Here is a 24,807-nt window from a genome sequence, read left to right on the forward strand (position 1 = left end):
AAAGGGTGGAGGGCTTGGGGGGCGTGGGGGAAAAGGGAGGGCTGAGGTGGGTGAGGAAGAGGGGAGGGTTTAGGGGAGTGGGGGAGAGGGGAAGACTTAGGTGGGGTGGGGGAGAGTGGGGGGCTTAGGGGGGAGGGGGAGAAGGGAGGGCATGGGTGTGGAAGAGACGGGAAGGCATGTGGGAGAAGGGAGGGCATGGGGGATGGGGGGGAAGGGAGGTCCTGGGGAGAGGGGTGAGGGGGAGAAGGGGGGTGAGTGGGGGGAGGGGGGTGGGTGGGGGGAGGGTGCCCTAGGTGGGTACTTAGTGGGGGGCTGACAGGGGATGGGGCAGGTTGGGTGTCTGTTGGGTAGAATGTGGGGGTGGTGCCCCAATCCCTGTGGCTGTTGTACTGTTTGAGGAGGGTTCTCCACTTCCCTCTGGGATTGTAGGGTTCTGGGTTGTGGTACTCTGATTTCCTTCTCTCTCCCTGCGCTCCTTCCTCGCGTCTGCTGTCCGTATTCTCTCTTCCCTTGTCATATCCCTCTGCAGGAATATTTTCTTGAACTTCTCTACACCTTTTAGACAACACTTCCTTGCTAGCAGTTCCTCTTTCGCGATTTCGCTCATGAAAACCACCTTTATCATTCGGTCTCTGTCCTTGTTGTACTTTCCAAGCCTGAAAACCTTTTCAACATTTCGCTCAGCTCCCTCCATCCTTACCTCTTTAAGGATCTCTTTAATCATGTTTTTGTCCTTGTCTCTCCGCTCCTTTGGTCTGGTCCCTGTTTGTTCTTCAATGCCTGCTACTACTACTGCTCTATTTCTCTCTATCAGCCGGCTAGTACATCTAGCTGCTTCCTGAGAGGAAGCCACTTCCATGGCAACTTCCTTAACCGCAGACCTAGCTTCAGGGCTCTTTTTAAGCATTTCAGCAAATGAGATCTGGGTTGTGGTGGTCCCCTCCAGAGTAGCATTCCCATCTCCCTGGGGTACGGTTTGCGCCTGGTATTGTGGAAGAGTCTCCTTTAGGTATCTTATCTCCTCCTTTGCTGCCCTTAAATCATCTTGCAGGTTGGCTACTGTCTCCCTCATTACCCTCAGTCCTTCACTGAATTCATTCTGCATTTGCTGGAGTACTTCCTTCATCCAGGCTTCCTGTTCCATCCCATCCTCTGTGTTTGTTCCAGTTGTGAACACACTCTGTGTGTGTGTGTGTGTGTGTGTGTGTGTGTGTGTGTGTGTGTGTGTGTGTGTGTGTGTGTGTGTGTGTGTGTGTGTGTGTGTGTGTGTTTACTAGTTGTGTTGTGTTTACTAGTTGTGTTTTTACGGGGGTTGAGCTTTGCTCTTTCGGCCCGCCTCTCAACTGTCAATCAACTGTTTACTAACTACTTTTTTTTTTCCACACCACACACACACACACCCCAGGAAGCAGCCCGTGACAGCTGACTAACTCCCAGGTACCTATTTACTGCTAGGTAACAGGGGCATTCAGGGTGAAAGAAACTTTGCCCATTTGTTTCTGCCTCGTGCGGGAATCGAACCCGCGCCACATAATTACGAATCCTGCGCGCTATCCACCAGGCTACGAGGCCCCATACCAGTCCCTGTGTGTGTGTGTGTGTGTGTGTGTGTGTGTGTGTGTGTGTGTGTGTGTGTGTGTGTGTGTGTGTGTGTGTGTGTGTGTGTGTGTGTGTGTGTATGTATGTGTGTGTGTGTGTGTGTGTACTCACCTTGTTGTACTCACCAAGTTGTGCTTGCGGGGGTTGAGCTCTGGCTCTTTGGTCCCGCCTCTCAACCGTCAATCAACCTTGTTTACCTCAGTGCTGATATTGACAACTGTTAACATGTAGTGAGTTAGCTCAGACAACTTCCTTGTTTACCTCAGTGCGTGTGTGTGTGTGTTTGTGTGTGTGTGCGCGCGTCCAGGTACACTTCCCACGTACACGTACTTGCCCAGATGTACTTCCCTGCATGCACTCACCCAGATGTACTTCCCAACATGCACTCACCCAGATGTACTTCCCAACATGCACTCACCCAGATGTACTTCCCAACATGCACTCATCCAGATGTACTTCCCAACACGCACTCACCCAGATGTACTTCCCAACATGCACTCACCCAGATGTACTTCCCTACATGCACTCACCCAGATGTACTTCCCAACATGCACTCACCCAGATGTACTTCCCAACATGCACTCACCCAGATGTACTTCCCAACATGCACTCATCCAGATATACTTCCCAACACGCACTCACCCAGATGTACTTCCCAACATGCACTCATCCAGATGTACTTCCCAACACGCACTCACCCAGATGTACTTCCCTACATGCACTCACCCAGATGTACTCCCCTACATGCACTCACCCAGATGTACTCACGCAGAAGTGCTTGTCGGGTTCGCTAACTGGCTCCCTGCAGCCTTGCCTTCCAAACAAAGATCAATATAATGACTCGAGTTCCACGTTTTCATTATGGCATGAAAATATAATGTAGTGAGTTAGCTCAGACAACTTCCTTGTTTACCCCGGTGTTGATATTGACAACTGTTAACACTGTAGTGAGTTAGCTCAGACAACTTCCTTGTTTACCCCGGTGTTGATATTGACAACTGTTAACACTGTAGTGAGTTAGCTCAGACAACTGCCTTGTTTACCTCGGTGTTGATATTGACAACTGTTAACACTGTAGTGAGTTAGCTCAGACAACTGCCTTGTTTACCCCGGTGCTGATATTGACAACTGTTAACACTGGAGAAATGTTATCTCTGTGACTCATTGTTGTTACAAGTAACAAGTTATGGCTGGGCTTGCTGCTGCTGTTGGCCGTGACAAACACGACCTTCGTCACCCAGTGGCCATCTTCAAGTTACAAGTTATGGCTGGGCTTGCTGCTGTTGTTGGTCGTGACAAACACGACCTTCGTCACCCCGTGGCCATCTTCAAGTTACAAGTTATGGCTGGGCTTGCTGCTGCTGTTGGCCGTGACAAACACGACCTTCGTCACCCCGTGGCCATCTTCAAGTTACAAGTTATGGCTGGGCTTGCTGCTGCTGTTGGCCGTGACAAACACGACCTTCGTCACCCCGTGGCCATCTTCAAGTTACAAGTTATGGCTGGGCTTGCTGCTGCTGTTGTTGGTCGTGACAAACACGACCTTCGTCATCCCGTGGCCATCTTCAAGAGTAAACTAGATAGTTTTCTTCAAGAAATGCTGGACCAACCGGGCTGTGGTGGACATGTAGGCCAGGGGGGCCGCTTCAAGCAACAGCCTGGTGGACCAAACTCTCAGGTAGCTCAGGAACGAGTTTTGTTACAAATCTTGGAGCAATTTCAAGTTTTGTCTTGTGCTTTCTCAAGTGAAGAATCCATGCTGGGGCTGCATGCTCAACAATGGGTCTCACGAAGGTTGAATCATGTTGCGGTTGGGAACTAGTGAAATGACTTCAGAGTACCGGTCAGTACAGCGACCTTCCTGTAGCGTCTCCTTAACTTTCTCGTTCAGAAGGAATATTGGCTTATGGCTTCGTTATGCTCCTGGAGCCCTCTTTACCGACCCGTGGAAGGTTCATTACTCGTCACAGTGACCTTAGTAATCCTTCACGTGTTGCAATCCCTGAATGACTCTAGTTGAAAACTTCAATAATTCCGCCCCAACCACTTGGGCAGGACGGAAGAGCGACGGTCTCTCTTCATGCAGGTCGGCGTTCAATCCCCGACCGTCCAAGTGGTTGGCCACCATTCCTTTCCCCCATCCCATCCCAAACCCTTATCCTGACCCCTTCCCAGTGGTATATAGTCGTAATGGCTTGGCGCTTTCTCCTAATTATTCCCTCCCTCCCCTCCTGTCAGCTGGGATATAATAATTTAAAAATAATACATTATGTCGCGGGGACAGAAAGCCTGGGTGTATTCATAAACGTTAGGCTTACATCCAGGTCCCCCCCCCCCCCCACCAGTTACTGAACCCTCCCCCCCCCCCTTCTGACTAACTCCTGAGTACCTACTCACTGCTAGGTGAACAGGCTCATTAGGGGAAAGGAAAAGTGCCCAACCATTTGTGTCCCGCCCCGGAGTCGAACCCGGAATTCTCAATTGTGCCTCGAGAACGAAGCCGACTGTACTACCGAGACCCTATCAATATATATATGTGACACATATCCAATATGTGAAGTGTGAAACCCGGAGGCCTGGTCAAGGACCGGGCCGCGGGGACGCAGAGCCCCGAGATCATCACAAGGTGTGTCTCATATATCACCAGATGATACACACGTGTCTCATATATCACCAGATGATGATACACATGTGTCTCATATATCACCAGATGATGATACACATGTGTCTCATATATCACCAGATGCTACACATGTGTCTCATATATCACCAGATGATGATACACATGTGTCTCATATATCACCAGATGCTACACATGTGTCTCATATATCACCAGATGATGATACACACATGTGTCTCATATATCACCAGATGATGATACAAACATGTGTCTCATATATCACCAGATGCTACACATGTGTCTCATATATCACCAGATGATGATACACACATGTGTCTCATATATCACCAGATGATGATACAAACATGTGTCTCATATATCACCAGATGATGATACACATGTGTCTTATATATCACCAGATGATACACATGTGTCTCATATATCACCAGATGATACACACGTGTCTCATATATCACCAGATGATGGTACACATGTGTCTCGTATATCACCAGATGATACACATGTGTCTCATATATCACTAGATGATACACATGTGTCTCATATATCACCAGATGATACACACAGTTTTGGGTCAGCTTTGATCGTGAGCAGACGTGTAGGGACAGCGGTCGCGTTAACCGAGGGAACAATAGGGGTCAAGGGAGCGGGTGTACTGTGCAGTGAGAATCGGGACAGTGTAAATTGAATAGTGGCATTGTAATGCAACACATTGATCACATCTCGTGGTGAATTATCTTAGTGAATTTAGAGAAGATAGCTAGTGAAGATCGACTTGAGGAAGCATCAGTCGCATCAGCCGGGACCCACGTGGAGACCTGAAGACCTCACAGGATTACCGACGACACGCCGTGTATTCACCTAGAGTGCTTGTGGGGGGCTGACTGGTAAGTGTCTCTCATAAGTCTCCAACAGTGTACAAGGTTTATATAATATCATATCATAGACACTATTGCATTCCATTCAATAATACAATCGTAATAATACAATCGTGGTAGACAGGTAACAGGGACAGCAACTGTGAGCTCACTGGGAACCCAGATAAGCCGCTAATTCCCCCCCCCCCCCCCACCTGCCGTAATCTGAAGACTACACCTCACCCACCTCCTCTTAACCCCCCATCTCACTCTCCCAACACACTCCCCGCTTCCCTATCCCTCCCACTCTCCCAAAACACTCCCGCCCCCCCCCCCACCGCACCCACTCTCACACTAGGACTATTCTTGCTCTCTCTCTCTTGCTCTCTCTTGGCAAGGGCAAAATGGCAGGTGGACGGAACAGGGACACAGGGAACAGCCAGAGTGACCAAACGAAGGACATGCTAACCCAAGTTCTGGAGGAATTCAGGAAGGAGATGCAGGAAATGAGGATTACAATTAACAACCTGCAAAGTGAGCTGACATCAGCAAGGGAGGAGATCAAATCCCTCACAGAGAAAAATAAAGAAACCGAGCATCAGATTATCATCCAAAGGGAAGGTGGGAACGTTACATTGGAAGGAAATGCCTCAGTACCTGAAACATTTGCGGACATACTGAAAAAGAGCTCAGAAGCTATGGACACAGTGAGGGAGGTAGCCATGCAAGCACCAACCTCACAGGAAGCAGCAAGATGCATCACTCAGCTGCTGGAGAGAAAAAGATCACCTCACAGATCTTCTCACCCACGGAAAAGCTTCCCACACCAGCAGAATGTTCGCCAAGAAAGGGATAAGAAAATGAACTGAAGAAAGTGAGCTTCAAGGCAATGTACACTAACATAGATGGGATTACAGATAAAACAAGTGAACTCGGAGAATGGGCACTAGAAGAAAACCCAGACATAATAGCACTCACAGAAACAAAGCTAACAAACACCATAACAAATGCAGTGTTTCCACAGGGTTACTATGTAGTGAGGAAAGAGAGAGAAGGGAGAGGAGGAGGTGGTGTAGCTTTGCTACTAAGAGAAGGTTGGAGTTTTGAAGAGATGGTAATTCAGAACTGTGAAGGTTTCAGTGACTACATATCAGGCACCATAGCAACTGGAGGACAGAAAATTATAGTAGTAGTCATATATAACCCCCCACCGAATGTCAGAAGACCCAGACAGGAATATGATAGAAACAACTTGGCCACCATCAATATAATAGAGAGCAGCTTCTGTGGCTAGCAGGAACGGATCCAGGCCACTAATCATGGGAGACTTCAACCATGGAAAGATAGATTGGGGGAACAGAGACCCACATGGAGGCCCAGACACATGGAGAGCTAAGCTGCTGGATGTGGCAACAAGAAACTTTCTAAGTCATCACGTCAAGGGACCGACAAGAACGAAAGGAGGGGATGAACCAGCCTTGCTTGATCTGATATTTACCCTAAATAAGTCGGATATAAGGGAAGTTAAGTTGGAAGCCCCCTTGGGAATGAGTGATCATAGTGTATTGAACTTTGAGTACCTGGTTGAGCTAGGAATTATCACCCCCAAAAAAGAACTGGGAAACAAAGGGCTGGCGTACCGAAAGGGAAACTATGAGGAGATGAATAAATTCCTATGGAATATACATTGGGACACAGAACTCGGAACCAAGTCCGTACAAGACATGATGGACTATGTCACCCAAAAACGTCAGGAGGCTGTAAGCAGGTTTGTCCCAGCCCAACAGGGAAAAACAGAGAAGCAAAGGAAGAATCCGTGGTTTAATAGGGAATGTATGAAAGCAAAGGAGCTGAACAAAAGGGCATGGAGCTTCCGTAATAACAGAACACCAGAAAGTATAGAGAGATACCAGAAAACCAGGAACGAGTATGTTAGTGTGAGAAGAGCAGCTGAGAAAAGGTATGAAAATGATATAGCTAGTAAAGCCAAGACCGAACCAAAGCTACTACACAGTCACATCAGGAGGAAGACAACAGTGAAGGAACAGGTGATGAAACTTAAGGTGGGCGAGGACAGGTACACAGAGAATGATAAAGAGGTGAGTTAAGAACTCAACAAAAGGTTCCAGGAGGTCTTTACAATAGAACAGGGAGAAGTCACGGCGATAGGAGAGGTGGCAGCAAACCAGGTGACCTTGGAAAGGTTCGAAATTACAAGAGATGAAGTCAAGAAGCACCTATTGGAGCTGGATGTGAGAAAAGCTGTTGGGCCGGACGGAATCTCACCATGGGTATTGAAAGAGTGTGCAGGAGCACTTTGCTTGCCACTCTCCATAGTGTATAGTAGGTCACTGGAAACGGGAGACCTACCAGAAATATGGAAGACTGCTAATGAAGTACCAATATTTAAAAAGGGTGACAGACAAGAGGCACTGAACTACAGGCCAGTGTCCTTAACTTGTATACCATGCAAGGTGATGGAGAAGATTGTGAGAAAAAAACCTAGTATCACATCTGGAGAGAAGAGACTTCGTGACAACCCATCAACATGGCTCCAGGGAGAGTAAATCTTGCCTCACAGACTTGATAGAATTCTATGATCAGCTGACAAAGATTAAGCAAGAAAGAGAAGGATGGGCGGACTGCATTTTTTGGACTGTCGGAAAGCCTTTGACACAGTACCCCATGAAAGGTTGATGCATAAGCTGGAGAAACAGGCAGGAGTAACTGGTAGGGCGCTCCAGTGGATAAGGGAGTACCTAAGCAATAGGAAGCACAGAGTTATAGTGAGGGGTGAGACCTCAGAATGGCGTGAAGTCACCAGTGGAATCCCACAGGGCTCCGTGCTTGGACCTATCCTGTTTCTGATATATGTAATTGATCTCCAAGAGGGTATAGACTCATTCCTCTCAATGTTTGCTGACGAAGCCAAAATTATGAGAAGGATTAAGACAGAGGAGGACAGCTTGAGACTTCAAGAAAACCTGGACAAGCTGCAGGAAAGGTCGAACAAATGGCTGTTAGAGTTTAACCCAAGCAAATGTAATGTAATGAAGAAAGGGGTAGGAAGCAGGAGACCAGATACAAGGTACCATTTGGGAGATGAAATACTTCAAGAGTCAGAGAGAGAGAGAAAGACCTGGGGGTTGATATCACGCCAGACCTGTCCCCTGAGGCTCATATCAAGAGGATAAACCTGCCTGTCAACACCCTGCCTGTCAGCACCCTGCCTGTCAACACCCTGCCTGTCAACACCCCTGCCTGTCAACACCCTGCCTGTCAACACCCTGCCTGTCAACACCCCTGCCTGTCAACACCCCTGCCTGTCAACACCCTGCCTGTCAACACCCTGCCTGTCAACACCCCTGCCTGTCAACACCCTGCCTGTCAACACCCTGCCTGTCAACACCCTGCCTGTCAACACCCTGCCTGTCAACACCCTGCCTGTCAGCACCCTGCCTGTCAACACCCTGCCTGTCAACACCCTGCCTGTCAACACCCTGCCTGTCAACACCCTGCCTGTCAGCACCCTGCCTGTCAACACCCTGCCTGTCAACACCCTGCCTGTCAACACCCTGCCTGTCAACACCCTGCCTGTCAGCACCCTGCCTGTCAACACCCTGCCTGTCAACACCCTGCCTGTCAACACCCTGCCTGTCAACACCCTGCCTGTCAGCACCCTGCCGGTCAACACCCCTGCCTGTCAACACCCTGCCTGTCAACACCCTGCCTGTCAACACCCTGCCTGTCAACACCCTGCCTGTCAGCACCCTGCCTGTCAACACCCTGCCTGTCAACACCCTGCCTGTCAACACCCCTGCCTGTCAACACCCTGCCTGTCAACACCCTGCCTGTCAACACCCCTGCCTGTCAACAACTTGCCTGTCAACACCCTGCCTGTCAACACCCCTGCCTGTCAACACCCTGCCTGTCAACACCCTGCATGTCAACACCCTGCCTGTCACCACCCTGCCTGTCAACACCCTGCCTGTCAACACCCTGCCTGTCAACACCCCTGCCTGTCAACACCCTGCCTGTCAACACCCTGCCTGTCAACACCCCTGCCTGTCAACACCCTGCCTGTCAACACCCTGCCTGTCAACACCCCTGCCTGTCAACACCCTGCCTGTCAACACCCTGCCTGTCAACACCCTGCCTGTCACCACCCTGCCTGTCAACACCCTGCCTGTCAACACCCTGCCTGTCAACACCCTGCCTGTCAGCACCCTGCCTGTCAACACCCTGCCTGTCAACACCCTACCTGTCAACACCCTGCCTGTCAGCACCCTGCCTGTCAACACCCTGCCTGTCAACACCCTGCCTGTCAACACCCTGCCTGTCAATCACCCTGCCTGTCAACACCCTCTGTCAACACCCTGCCTGTCAACACCCTGCCTGTCAACACCCTGCCTGTCAACACCCTGCCTGTCAACACCCTGCCTGTCAACACCCTGCCTGTCAACACCCCTGCCTGTCAACACCCTGCCTGTCAACACCCTGCCTGTCAGCACCCTGCCTGTCAACACCCTGCCTGTCAACACCCTGCCTGTCAACACCCTGCCTGTCAACACCCTGCCTGTCAACACCCTGCCTGTCAGCACCCTGCCTGTCAACACCCCTGCCTGTCAACACCCTGCCTGTCAACACCCCTGCCTGTCAACACCCTGCCTGTCAACACCCTGCCTGTCAACACCCTGCCTGTCAACACCCTGCCTGTCAACACCCTGCCTGTCAGCACCCTGCCTGGTAACACCCAGCCTGTCAACACCCTGCCTGTCAACACCCTGCCTTTCAACACCCTGCCTGTCAACACCCTGCCTGTCAACACCCTGCCTGTCAACACCCTGCCTGTCAACACCCCTGCCTGTCAACACCCTGCCTGTCAACACCCTGCCTGTCAACACCCTGCCTGTCAACACCCTGCCTGTCAACACCCTGTCTGTCAACACCCTGCCTGTCAACACCCTGCCTGTCAACACCCTGTCTGTCAACACCCTGCCTGTCAACACCCTGCCTGTCAACACCCTGCCTGTCAACACCCTGCCTGTCAACACCCTGCCTGTCAACACCCTGCCTGTCAACACCCTGCCTGTCAACACCCTCTGTCAACACCCTGCCTGTCAACACCCTGCCTTTCAACACCCTGCCTGTCAACACCCTCTGTCAACACCCTGCCTAGTAACACCCTGCCTTTCAACACCCTGTCTGTCAGCACCCTGCCTGTCAACACCCTGCCTGTCAGCACCCTGCCTGTCAACACCCTGCCTGTCAGCACCCTACCTGTCAACACCCTGCCTGTCAACACCCTGTCTGTCAACACCCTGTCTGTCAACACACACACACACACATATATATATATATATATATATATATATATATATATATATATATATATATATATAATGGCGTACCTAGTAGCCAAAACGCACTTCTAAGCCTACTATGCGATGCCCGATTTGCCTAATAAGCCAAGTTTTCATGAATTAATGTTTTTTCGATTGCCTAACCTACCTAACCTAACCTAACTTTTTCGGCTACCTAACTTAACCTAACCTATAAAGATAGGTTAGGTTAGGTTAGGTTAGGTAGTGTTGGTTAGGTTCGGTCATATATCTACGTTAATTTTAACTCCAATAAAATAAAATTGACCTCATACATAATGAAATGGGTAGCTTTATCATTTCATAAGAAAAAAATTAGAGAAAATATATTAATTCAGGAAAACTTGGCTTATTAGGCAAATCGGGCCTTGCATAGTAGGCTGAGAAGTGCGTTCTGGCTACTAGGTACGACATATATATATATATATATATATATATATATATATATATATATATATATATATATATATATATAGGCACAACTCTCCTAAACACGAGAGTTAAGTATACAACTTTAGAACACTTTCCCACCAGGAGACTCGAACCCTAGCCAGCACAGAAGCCTTCCAGCAACTGGCATAACAGGTACGCCTTAACCCTCTGCACCACCACTCAGACCCTTAAAAGAGATGGTAATTTCGGAGTATTTAAATACCCCAAAGATCAACACCTCCCAAGAGCACCAGAGCAAGTGAGGGGTCATTTAGACGTTAATTTCATCAAGTCCCTGTTAATATGGGAAGACACAGTGTCTCTGCTTAAGGCACAACTCTCCTAAACACGAGAGTTAAGTATACAACTTTAGAACACTTTCCCACCAGGAGACTCGAACCCTAGCCAGCACAGAAGCCTTCCAGCAACTGGCATAACAGGTACGCCTTAACCCTCTGCACCACCACTCAGACCCTTAAAAGAGATGGTAATTTCGGAGTATTTAAATACCCCAAAGATCAACACCTCCCAAGAGCACCAGAGCAAGTGAGGGGTCATTTAGACGTTAATTTCATCAAGTCCCTGTTAATATGGGAAGACACAGTGTCTCTGCTTAAGGCACAACTCTCCTAAACACGAGAGTTAAGTATACAACTTTAGAACACTTTCCCACCAGGAGACTCGAACCCTAGCCAGCACAGAAGCCTTCCAGCAACTGGCATAACAGGTACGCCTTAACCCTCTGCACCACCACTCAGACCCTTAAAAGAGATGGTAATTTCGGAGTATTTAAATACCCCAAAGATCAACACCTCCCAAGAGCACCAGAGCAAGTGAGGGGTCATTTAGACGTTAATTTCATCAAGTCCCTGTTAATATGGGAAGACACAGTGTCTCTGCTTAAGGCACAACTCTCCTAAACACGAGAGTTAAGTATACAACTTTAGAACACTTTCCCACCAGGAGACTCGAACCCTAGCCAGCACAGAAGCCTTCCAGCAACTGGCATAACAGGTACGCCTTAACCCTCTGCACCACCACTCAGACCCTTAAAAGAGATGGTAATTTCGGAGTATTTAAATACCCCAAAGATCAACACCTCCCAAGAGCACCAGAGCAAGTGAGGGGTCATTTAGACGTTAATTTCATCAAGTCCCTGTTAATATGGGAAGACACAGTGTCTCTGCTTAAGGCACAACTCTCCTAAACACGAGAGTTAAGTATACAACTTTAGAACACTTTCCCACCAGGAGACTCGAACCCTAGCCAGCACAGAAGCCTTCCAGCAACTGGCATAACAGGTACGCCTTAACTCTCTGCACCACCACTCAGACCCTTAAAAGAGATGGTAATTTCGGAGTATTTAAATACCCCAAAGATCAACACCTCCCAAGAGCACCAGAGCAAGTGAGGGGTCATTTAGACGTTAATTTCATCAAGTCCCTGTTAATATGGGAAGACACAGTGTCTCTGCTTAAGGCACAACTCTCCTAAACACGAGAGTTAAGTATACAACTTTAGAACACTTTCCCACCAGGAGACTCGAACCCTAGCCAGCACAGAAGCCTTCCAGCAACTGGCATAACAGGTACGCCTTAACCCTCTGCACCACCACTCAGACCCTTAAAAGAGATGGTAATTTTGGAGTATTTAAATACCCCAAAGATCAACACCTCCCAAGAGCACCAGAGCAAGTGAGGGGTCATTTAGACGTTAATTTCATCAAGTCCCTGTTAATATGGGAAGACACAGTGTCTCTGCTTAAGGCACAACTCTCCTAAACACGAGAGTTAAGTATACAACTTTAGAACACTTTCCCACCAGGAGACTCGAACCCTAGCCAGCACAGAAGCCTTCCAGCAACTGGCATAACAGGTACGCCTTAACCCTCTGCACCACCACTCAGACCCTTAAAAGAGATGGTAATTTCGGAGTATTTAAATACCCCAAAGATCAACACCTCCCAAGAGCACCAGAGCAAGTGAGGGGTCATTTAGACGTTAATTTCATCAAGTCCCTGTTAATATGGGAAGACACAGTGTCTCTGCTTAAGGCACAACTCTCCTAAACACGAGAGTTAAGTATACAACTTTAGAACACTTTCCCACCAGGAGACTCGAACCCTAGCCAGCACAGAAGCCTTCCAGCAACTGGCATAACAGGTACGCCTTAACCCTCTGCACCACCACTCAGACCCTTAAAAGAGATGGTAATTTCGGAGTATTTAAATACCCCAAAGATCAACACCTCCCAAGAGCACCAGAGCAAGTGAGGGGTCATTTAGACGTTAATTTCATCAAGTCCCTGTTAATATGGGAAGACACAGTGTCTCTGCTTAAGGCACAACTCTCCTAAACACGAGAGTTAAGTATACAACTTTAGAACACTTTCCCACCAGGAGACTCGAACCCTAGCCAGCACAGAAGCCTTCCAGCAACTGGCATAACAGGTACGCCTTAACCCTCTGCACCACCACTCAGACCCTTAAAAGAGATGGTAATTTCGGAGTATTTAAATACCCCAAAGATCAACACCTCCCAAGAGCACCAGAGCAAGTGAGGGGTCATTTAGACGTTAATTTCATCAAGTCCCTGTTAATATGGGAAGACACAGTGTCTCTGCTTAAGGCACAACTCTCCTAAACACGAGAGTTAAGTATACAACTTTAGAACACTTTCCCACCAGGAGACTCGAACCCTAGCCAGCACAGAAGCCTTCCAGCAACTGGCATAACAGGTACGCCTTAACCCTCTGCACCACCACTCAGGCCCTTAAAAGACCTGTTATGCCAGTTGCTGGAAGGCTTCTGTGCTGGCTAGGGTTCGAGTCTCCTGGTGGGAAAGTGTTCTAAAGTTGTATACTTAACTCTCGTGTTTAGGAGAGTTGTGCCTTAAGCAGAGACACTGTGTCTTCCCATATTAACAGGGACTTGATGAAATTAACGTCTAAATGACCCCTCACTTGCTCTGGTGCTCTTGGGAGGTGTTGATCTTTGGGGTATTTAAATACTCCGAAATTACCATCTGTTTTAAGGGTCTGAGTGGTGGTGCAGAGGGTTAAGGCGTACCTGTTATGCCAGTTGCTGGAAGGCTTCTGTGCTGGCTAGGGTTCGAGTCTCCTGGTGGGAAAGTGTTCTAAAGTTGTATACTTAACTCTCGTGTTTAGGAGAGTTGTGCCTTAAGCAGAGACACTGTGTCTTCCCATATTAACAGGGACTTGATGAAATTAACGTCTAAATGACCCCTCACTTGCTCTGGTGCTCTTGGGAGGTGTTGATCTTTGGGGTATTTAAATACTCCGAAATTACCATCTCTTTTAAGGGTCTGAGTGGTGGTGCAGAGGGTTAAGGCGTACCTGTTATGCCAGTTGCTGGAAGGCTTCTGTGCTGGCTAGGGTTCGAGTCTCCTGGTGGGAAAGTGTTCTAAAGTTGTATACTTAACTCTCGTGTTTAGGAGAGTTGTGCCTTAAGCAGAGACACTGTGTCTTCCCATATTAACAGGGACTTGATGAAATTAACGTCTAAATGACCCCTCACTTGCTCTGGTGCTCTTGGGAGGTGTTGATCTTTGGGGTATTTAAATACTCCGAAATTACCATCTCTTTTAAGGGTCTGAGTGGTGGTGCAGAGGGTTAAGGCGTACCTGTTATGCCAGTTGCTGGAAGGCTTCTGTGCTGGCTAGGGTTCGAGTCTCCTGGTGGGAAAGTGTTCTAAAGTTGTATACTTAACTCTCGTGTTTAGGAGAGTTGTGCCTTAAGCAGAGACACTGTGTCTTCCCATATTAACAGGGACTTGATGAAATTAACGTCTAAATGACCCCTCACTTGCTCTGGTGCTCTTGGGAGGTGTTGATCTTTGGGGTATTTAAATACTCCGAAATTACCATCTCTTTTAAGGGTCTGAGTGGTGGTGCAGAGGGTTAAGGCGTACCTGTTATGCCAGTTGCTGGAAGGCTTCTGTGCTGGCTAGGGTTCGAGTCTCCTGGTGGGAAAGTGTTCTAAAGTTGTATACTTAACTCTCGTGTTTAGGAGAGTTGTGCCTTAAGCAGAGACACTGTGTCTTCCCATATTAACAGGGACTTGATGAAATTAACGTCTAAATGACCCCTCACTTGCTCTGGTGCTCTTGGGAGGTGTTGATCTTTGGGGTATTTAAATACTCCGAAATTACCATCTCTTTTAAGGGTCTGAGTGGTGGTGCAGAGGGTTAAGGCGTACCTGTTATGCCAGTTGCTGGAAGGCTTCTGTGCTGGCTAGGGTTCGAGTCTCCTGGTGGGAAAGTGTTCTAAAGTTGTATACTTAACTCTCGTGTTTAGGAGAGTTGTGCCTTGAGCAGAGACACTGTGTCTTCCCATATTAACAGGGACTTGATGAAATTAACGTCTAAATGACCCCTCACTTGCTCTGGTGCTCTTGGGAGGTGTTGATCTTTGGGGTATTTAAATACTCCGAAATTACCATCTCTTTTAAGGGTCTGAGTGGTGGTGCAGAGGGTTAAGGCGTACCTGTTATGCCAGTTGCTGGAAGGCTTCTGTGCTGGCTAGGGTTCGAGTCTCCTGGTGGGAAAGTGTTCTAAAGTTGTATACTTAACTCTCGTGTTTAGGAGAGTTGTGCCTTAAGCAGAGACACTGTGTCTTCCCATATTAACAGGGACTTGATGAAATTAACGTCTAAATGACCCCTCACTTGCTCTGGTGCTCTTGGGAGGTGTTGATCTTTGGGGTATTTAAATACTCCGAAATTACCATCTCTTTTAAGGGTCTGAGTGGTGGTGCAGAGGGTTAAGGCGTACCTGTTATGCCAGTTGCTGGAAGGCTTCTGTGCTGGCTAGGGTTCGAGTCTCCTGGTGGGAAAGTGTTCTAAAGTTGTATACTTAACTCTCGTGTTTAGGAGAGTTGTGCCTTAAGCAGAGACACTGTGTCTTCCCATATTAACAGGGACTTGATGAAATTAACGTCTAAATGACCCCTCACTTGCTCTGGTGCTCTTGGGAGGTGTTGATCTTTGGGGTATTTAAATACTCCGAAATTACCATCTCTTTTAAGGGTCTGAGTGGTGGTGCAGAGGGTTAAGGCGTACCTGTTATGCCAGTTGCTGGAAGGCTTCTGTGCTGGCTAGGGTTCGAGTCTCCTGGTGGGAAAGTGTTCTAAAGTTGTATACTTAACTCTCGTGTTTAGGAGAGTTGTGCCTTAAGCAGAGACACTGTGTCTTCCCATATTAACAGGGACTTGATGAAATTAACGTCTAAATGACCCCTCACTTGCTCTGGTGCTCTTGGGAGGTGTTGATCTTTGGGGTATTTAAATACTCCGAAATTACCATCTCTTTTAAGGGTCTGAGTGGTGGTGCAGAGGGTTAAGGCGTACCTGTTATGCCAGTTGCTGGAAGGCTTCTGTGCTGGCTAGGGTTCGAGTCTCCTGGTGGGAAAGTGTTCTAAAGTTGTATACTTAACTCTCGTGTTTAGGAGAGTTGTGCCTTAAGCAGAGACACTGTGTCTTCCCATATTAACAGGGACTTGATGAAATTAACGTCTAAATGACCCCTCACTTGCTCTGGTGCTCTTGGGAGGTGTTGATCTTTGGGGTATTTAAATACTCCGAAATTACCATCTCTTTTAAGGGTCTGAGTGGTGGTGCAGAGGGTTAAGGCGTACCTGTTATGCCAGTTGCTGGAAGGCTTCTGTGCTGGCTAGGGTTCGAGTCTCCTGGTGGGAAAGTGTTCTAAAGTTGTATACTTAACTCTCGTGTTTAGGAGAGTTGTGCCTTAAGCAGAGACACTGTGTCTTCCCATATTAACAGGGACTTGATGAAATTAACGTCTAAATGACCCCTCACTTGCTCTGGTGCTCTTGGGAGGTGTTGATCTTTGGGGTATTTAAATACTCCGAAATTACCATCTCTTTTAAGGGTCTGAGTGGTGGTGCAGAGGGTTAAGGCGTACCTGTTATGCCAGTTGCTGGAAGGCTTCTGTGCTGGCTAGGGTTCGAGTCTCCTGGTGGGAAAGTGTTCTAAAGTTGTATACTTAACTCTCGTGTTTAGGAGAGTTGTGCCTTAAGCAGAGACACTGTGTCTTCCCATATTAACAGGGACTTGATGAAATTAACGTCTAAATGACCCCTCACTTGCTCTGGTGCTCTTGGGAGGTGTTGATCTTTGGGGTATTTAAATACTCCGAAATTACCATCTCTTTTAAGGGTCTGAGTGGTGGTGCAGAGGGTTAAGGCGTACCTGTTATGCCAGTTGCTGGAAGGCTTCTGTGCTGGCTAGGGTTCGAGTCTCCTGGTGGGAAAGTGTTCTAAAGTTGTATACTTAACTCTCGTGTTTAGGAGAGTTGTGCCTTAAGCAGAGACACTGTGTCTTCCCATATTAACAGGGACTTGATGAAATTAACGTCTAAATGACCCCTCACTTGCTCTGGTGCTCTTGGGAGGTGTTGATCTTTGGGGTATTTAAATACTCCGAAATTACCATCTCTTTTAAGGGTCTGAGTGGTGGTGCAGAGGGTTAAGGCGTACCTGTTATGCCAGTTGCTGGAAGGCTTCTGTGCTGGCTAGGGTTCGAGTCTCCTGGTGGGAAAGTGTTCTAAAGTTGTATACTTAACTCTCGTGTTTAGGAGAGTTGTGCCTTAAGCAGAGACACTGTGTCTTCCCATATTAACAGGGACTTGATGAAATTAACGTCTAAATGACCCCTCACTTGCTCTGGTGCTCTTGGGAGGTGTTGATCTTTGGGGTATTTAAATACTCCGAAATTACCATCTCTTTTAAGGGTCTGAGTGGTGGTGCAGAGGGTTAAGGCGTACCTGTTATGCCAGTTGCTGGAAGGCTTCTGTGCTGGCTAGGGTTCGAGTCTCCTGGTGGGAAAGTGTTCTAAAGTTGTATACTTAACTCTCGTGTTTAGGAGAGTTGTGCCTTAAGCAGAGACACTGTGTCTTCCCATATTAACAGGGACTTGATGAAATTAACGTCTAAATGACCCCTCACTTGCTCTGGTGCTCTTGGGAGGTGTTGATCTTTGGGGTATTTAAATACTCCGAAATTACCATCTCTTTTAAGGGTCTGAGTGGTGGTGCAGAGGGTTAAGGCGTACCTGTTATGCCAGTTGCTGGAAGGCTTCTGTGCTGGCTAGGGTTCGAGTCTCCTGGTGGGAAAGTGTTCTAAAGTTGTATACTTAACTCTCGTGTTTAGGAGAGTTGTGCCTTAAGCAGAGACACTGTGTCTTCCCATATTAACAGGGACTTGATGAAATTAACGTCTAAATGACCCCTCACTTGCTCTGGTGCTCTTGGGAGGTGTTGATCTTTGGGGTATTTAAATACTCCGAAATTACCATCTCTTTTAAGGGTCTGAGTGGTGGTGCAGAGGGTTAAGGCGTACCTGTTATGCCAGTTGCTGGAAGGCTTCTGTGCTGGCTAGGGTTCGAGTCTCCTGGTGGGAAAGTGTTCTAAAGTTGTATACTTAACTCTCGTGTTTAGGAGAGTTGTGCCTTAAGCAGAGACACTGTGTCTTCCCATATTAACAGGGACTTGATGAAATTAACGTCTAAATGACCCCTCACTTGCTCTGGTGCTCTTGGGAGGTGTTGATCTTTGGGGTATTTAAATACTCCGAAATTACCATCTCTTTTAAGGGTCTGAGTGGTGGTGCAGAGGGTTAAGGCGTACCTGTTATGCCAGTTGCTGGAAGGCTTCTGTGCTGGCTAGGGTTCGAGTCTCCTGGTGGGAAAGTGTTCTAAAGTTGTATACTTAACTCTCGTGTTTAGGAGAGTTGTGCCTTAAGCAGAGACACTGTGTCTTCCCATATTAACAGGGACTTGATGAAATTAACGTCTAAATGACCCCTCACTTGCTCTGGTGCTCTTGGGAGGTGTTGATCTTTGGGGTATTTAAATACTCCGAAATTACCATCTCTTTTAAGGGTCTGAGTGGTGGTGCAGAGGGTTAAGGCGTACCTGTTATGCCAGTTGCTGGAAGGCTTCTGTGCTGGCTAGGGTTCGAGTCTCCTGGTGGGAAAGTGTTCTAAAGTTGTATACTTAACTCTCGTGTTTAGGAGAGTTGTGCCTTAAGCAGAGACACTGTGTCTTCCCATATTAACAGGGACTTGATGAAATTAACGTCTAAATGACCCCTCACTTGCTCTGGTGCTCTTGGGAGGTGTTGATCTTTGGGGTATTTAAATACTCCGAAATTACCATCTCTTTTAAGGGTCTGAGTGGTGGTGCAGAGGGTTAAGGCGTACCTGTTATGCCAGTTGCTGGAAGGCTTCTGTGCTGGCTAGGGTTCGAGTCTCCTGGTGGGAAAGTGTTCTAAAGTTGTATACTTAACTCTCGTGTTTAGGAGAGTTGTGCCTTAAGCAGAGACACTGTGTCTTCCCATATTAACAGGGACTTGATGAAATTAACGTCTAAATGACCCCTCACTTGCTCTGGTGCTCTTGGGAGGTGTTGATCTTTGGGGTATTTAAATACTCCGAAATTACCATCTCTTTTAAGGGTCTGAGTGGTGGTGCAGAGGGTTAAGGCGTACCTGTTATGCCAGTTGCTGGAAGGCTTCTGTGCTGGCTAGGGTTCGAGTCTCCTGGTGGGAAAGTGTTCTAAAGTTGTATACTTAACTCTCGTGTTTAGGAGAGTTGTGCCTTAAGCAGAGACACTGTGTCTTCCCATATTAACAGGGACTTGATGAAATTAACGTCTAAATGACCCCTCACTTGCTCTGGTGCTCTTGGGAGGTGTTGATCTTTGGGGTATTTAAATACTCCGAAATTACCATCTCTTTTAAGGGTCTGAGTGGTGGTGCAGAGGGTTAAGGCGTACCTGTTATGCCAGTTGCTGGAAGGCTTCTGTGCTGGCTAGGGTTCGAGTCTCCTGGTGGGAAAGTGTTCTAAAGTTGTATACTTAACTCTCGTGTTTAGGAGAGTTGTGCCTTAAGCAGAGACACTGTGTCTTCCCATATTAACAGGGACTTGATGAAATTAACGTCTAAATGACCCCTCACTTGCTCTGGTGCTCTTGGGAGGTGTTGATCTTTGGGGTATTTAAATACTCCGAAATTACCATCTCTTTTAAGGGTCTGAGTGGTGGTGCAGAGGGTTAAGGCGTACCTGTTATGCCAGTTGCTGGAAGGCTTCTGTGCTGGCTAGGGTTCGAGTCTCCTGGTGGGAAAGTGTTCTAAAGTTGTATACTTAACTCTCGTGTTTAGGAGAGTTGTGCCTTAAGCAGAGACACTGTGTCTTCCCATATTAACAGGGACTTGATGAAATTAACGTCTAAATGACCCCTCACTTGCTCTGGTGCTCTTGGGAGGTGTTGATCTTTGGGGTATTTAAATACTCCGAAATTACCATCTCTTTTAAGGGTCTGAGTGGTGGTGCAGAGGGTTAAGGCGTACCTGTTATGCCAGTTGCTGGAAGGCTTCTGTGCTGGCTAGGGTTCGAGTCTCCTGGTGGGAAAGTGTTCTAAAGTTGTATACTTAACTCTCGTGTTTAGGAGAGTTGTGCCTTAAGCAGAGACACTGTGTCTTCCCATATTAACAGGGACTTGATGAAATTAACGTCTAAATGACCCCTCACTTGCTCTGGTGCTCTTGGGAGGTGTTGATCTTTGGGGTATTTAAATACTCCGAAATTACCATCTCTTTTAAGGGTCTGAGTGGTGGTGCAGAGGGTTAAGGCGTACCTGTTATGCCAGTTGCTGGAAGGCTTCTGTGCTGGCTAGGGTTCGAGTCTCCTGGTGGGAAAGTGTTCTAAAGTTGTATACTTAACTCTCGTGTTTAGGAGAGTTGTGCCTTAAGCAGAGACACTGTGTCTTCCCATATTAACAGGGACTTGATGAAATTAACGTCTAAATGACCCCTCACTTGCTCTGGTGCTCTTGGGAGGTGTTGATCTTTGGGGTATTTAAATACTCCGAAATTACCATCTCTTTTAAGGGTCTGAGTGGTGGTGCAGAGGGTTAAGGCGTACCTGTTATGCCAGTTGCTGGAAGGCTTCTGTGCTGGCTAGGGTTCGAGTCTCCTGGTGGGAAAGTGTTCTAAAGTTGTATACTTAACTCTCGTGTTTAGGAGAGTTGTGCCTTAAGCAGAGACACTGTGTCTTCCCATATTAACAGGGACTTGATGAAATTAACGTCTAAATGACCCCTCACTTGCTCTGGTGCTCTTGGGAGGTGTTGATCTTTGGGGTATTTAAATACTCCGAAATTACCATCTCTTTTAAGGGTCTGAGTGGTGGTGCAGAGGGTTAAGGCGTACCTGTTATGCCAGTTGCTGGAAGGCTTCTGTGCTGGCTAGGGTTCGAGTCTCCTGGTGGGAAAGTGTTCTAAAGTTGTATACTTAACTCTCGTGTTTAGGAGAGTTGTGCCTTAAGCAGAGACACTGTGTCTTCCCATATTAACAGGGACTTGATGAAATTAACGTCTAAATGACCCCTCACTTGCTCTGGTGCTCTTGGGAGGTGTTGATCTTTGGGGTATTTAAATACTCCGAAATTACCATCTCTTTTAAGGGTCTGAGTGGTGGTGCAGAGGGTTAAGGCGTACCTGTTATGCCAGTTGCTGGAAGGCTTCTGTGCTGGCTAGGGTTCGAGTCTCCTGGTGGGAAAGTGTTCTAAAGTTGTATACTTAACTCTCGTGTTTAGGAGAGTTGTGCCTTAAGCAGAGACACTGTGTCTTCCCATATTAACAGGGACTTGATGAAATTAACGTCTAAATGACCCCTCACTTGCTCTGGTGCTCTTGGGAGGTGTTGATCTTTGGGGTATTTAAATACTCCGAAATTACCATCTCTTTTAAGGGTCTGAGTGGTGGTGCAGAGGGTTAAGGCGTACCTGTTATGCCAGTTGCTGGAAGGCTTCTGTGCTGGCTAGGGTTCGAGTCTCCTGGTGGGAAAGTGTTCTAAAGTTGTATACTTAACTCTCGTGTTTAGGAGAGTTGTGCCTTAAGCAGAGACACTGTGTCTTCCCATATTAACAGGGACTTGATGAAATTAACGTCTAAATGACCCCTCACTTGCTCTGGTGCTCTTGGGAGGTGTTGATCTTTGGGGTATTTAAATACTCCGAAATTACCATCTCTTTTAAGGGTCTGAGTGGTGGTGCAGAGGGTTAAGGCGTACCTGTTATGCCAGTTGCTGGAAGGCTTCTGTGCTGGCTAGGGTTCGAGTCTCCTGGTGGGAAAGTGTTCTAAAGTTGTATACTTAACTCTCGTGTTTAGGAGAGTTGTGCCTTAAGCAGAGACACTGTGTCTTCCCATATTAACAGGGACTTGATGAAATTAACGTCTAAATGACCCCTCACTTGCTCTGGTGCTCTTGGGAGGTGTTGATCTTTGGGGTATTTAAATACTCCGAAATTACCATCTCTTTTAAGGGTCTGAGTGGTGGTGCAGAGGGTTAAGGCGTACCTGTTATGCCAGTTGCTGGAAGGCTTCTGTGCTGGCTAGGGTTCGAGTCTCCTGGTGGGAAAGTGTTCTAAAGTTGTATACTTAACTCTCGTGTTTAGGAGAGTTGTGCCTTAAGCAGAGACACTGTGTCTTCCCATATTAACAGGGACTTGATGAAATTAACGTCTAAATGACCCCTCACTTGCTCTGGTGCTCTTGGGAGGTGTTGATCTTTGGGGTATTTAAATACTCCGAAATTACCATCTCTTTTAAGGGTCTGAGTGGTGGTGCAGAGGGTTAAGGCGTACCTGTTATGCCAGTTGCTGGAAGGCTTCTGTGCTGGCTAGGGTTCGAGTCTCCTGGTGGGAAAGTGTTCTAAAGTTGTATACTTAACTCTCGTGTTTAGGAGAGTTGTGCCTTAAGCAGAGACACTGTGTCTTCCCATATTAACAGGGACTTGATGAAATTAACGTCTAAATGACCCCTCACTTGCTCTGGTGCTCTTGGGAGGTGTTGATCTTTGGGGTATTTAAATACTCCGAAATTACCATCTCTTTTAAGGGTCTGAGTGGTGGTGCAGAGGGTTAAGGCGTACCTGTTATGCCAGTTGCTGGAAGGCTTCTGTGCTGGCTAGGGTTCGAGTCTCCTGGTGGGAAAGTGTTCTAAAGTTGTATACTTAACTCTCGTGTTTAGGAGAGTTGTGCCTTAAGCAGAGACACTGTGTCTTCCCATATTAACAGGGACTTGATGAAATTAACGTCTAAATGACCCCTCACTTGCTCTGGTGCTCTTGGGAGGTGTTGATCTTTGGGGTATTTAAATACTCCGAAATTACCATCTCTTTTAAGGGTCTGAGTGGTGGTGCAGAGGGTTAAGGCGTACCTGTTATGCCAGTTGCTGGAAGGCTTCTGTGCTGGCTAGGGTTCGAGTCTCCTGGTGGGAAAGTGTTCTAAAGTTGTATACTTAACTCTCGTGTTTAGGAGAGTTGTGCCTTAAGCAGAGACACTGTGTCTTCCCATATTAACAGGGACTTGATGAAATTAACGTCTAAATGACCCCTCACTTGCTCTGGTGCTCTTGGGAGGTGTTGATCTTTGGGGTATTTAAATACTCCGAAATTACCATCTCTTTTAAGGGTCTGAGTGGTGGTGCAGAGGGTTAAGGCGTACCTGTTATGCCAGTTGCTGGAAGGCTTCTGTGCTGGCTAGGGTTCGAGTCTCCTGGTGGGAAAGTGTTCTAAAGTTGTATACTTAACTCTCGTGTTTAGGAGAGTTGTGCCTTAAGCAGAGACACTGTGTCTTCCCATATTAACAGGGACTTGATGAAATTAACGTCTAAATGACCCCTCACTTGCTCTGGTGCTCTTGGGAGGTGTTGATCTTTGGGGTATTTAAATACTCCGAAATTACCATCTCTTTTAAGGGTCTGAGTGGTGGTGCAGAGGGTTAAGGCGTACCTGTTATGCCAGTTGCTGGAAGGCTTCTGTGCTGGCTAGGGTTCGAGTCTCCTGGTGGGAAAGTGTTCTAAAGTTGTATACTTAACTCTCGTGTTTAGGAGAGTTGTGCCTTAAGCAGAGACACTGTGTCTTCCCATATTAACAGGGACTTGATGAAATTAACGTCTAAATGACCCCTCACTTGCTCTGGTGCTCTTGGGAGGTGTTGATCTTTGGGGTATTTAAATACTCCGAAATTACCATCTCTTTTAAGGGTCTGAGTGGTGGTGCAGAGGGTTAAGGCGTACCTGTTATGCCAGTTGCTGGAAGGCTTCTGTGCTGGCTAGGGTTCGAGTCTCCTGGTGGGAAAGTGTTCTAAAGTTGTATACTTAACTCTCGTGTTTAGGAGAGTTGTGCCTTAAGCAGAGACACTGTGTCTTCCCATATTAACAGGGACTTGATGAAATTAACGTCTAAATGACCCCTCACTTGCTCTGGTGCTCTTGGGAGGTGTTGATCTTTGGGGTATTTAAATACTCCGAAATTACCATCTCTTTTAAGGGTCTGAGTGGTGGTGCAGAGGGTTAAGGCGTACCTGTTATGCCAGTTGCTGGAAGGCTTCTGTGCTGGCTAGGGTTCGAGTCTCCTGGTGGGAAAGTGTTCTAAAGTTGTATACTTAACTCTCGTGTTTAGGAGAGTTGTGCCTTAAGCAGAGACACTGTGTCTTCCCATATTAACAGGGACTTGATGAAATTAACGTCTAAATGACCCCTCACTTGCTCTGGTGCTCTTGGGAGGTGTTGATCTTTGGGGTATTTAAATACTCCGAAATTACCATCTCTTTTAAGGGTCTGAGTGGTGGTGCAGAGGGTTAAGGCGTACCTGTTATGCCAGTTGCTGGAAGGCTTCTGTGCTGGCTAGGGTTCGAGTCTCCTGGTGGGAAAGTGTTCTAAAGTTGTATACTTAACTCTCGTGTTTAGGAGAGTTGTGCCTTAAGCAGAGACACTGTGTCTTCCCATATTAACAGGGACTTGATGAAATTAACGTCTAAATGACCCCTCACTTGCTCTGGTGCTCTTGGGAGGTGTTGATCTTT

The 24,807-nt window shown here is 47.3% G+C and overlaps 1 protein-coding gene across 1 annotated transcript in view; it reads left to right on the forward strand.

The window, feature by feature from the left end:
- Nucleotides 1-2,785: 2,785 nt before the first annotated feature.
- The window catches only part of LOC123751367 (collagen alpha-1(III) chain-like), a 28,653-nt gene continuing 6,631 nt past the window's right edge, over nt 2,786-24,807 (forward strand). The window contains exons 1-2 of the mRNA XM_069331334.1: nt 2,786-3,170; nt 4,277-4,486. Of these exons, the coding sequence (XP_069187435.1) occupies nt 2,786-3,170; nt 4,277-4,486 (595 nt within the window). The remainder of the gene's footprint in view (nt 3,171-4,276; nt 4,487-24,807) is intronic.

This window comes from Procambarus clarkii, chromosome 3 (genome assembly GCF_040958095.1).
Source record: "Procambarus clarkii isolate CNS0578487 chromosome 3, FALCON_Pclarkii_2.0, whole genome shotgun sequence".
Taxonomy (NCBI): domain Eukaryota; kingdom Metazoa; phylum Arthropoda; class Malacostraca; order Decapoda; family Cambaridae; genus Procambarus; species Procambarus clarkii.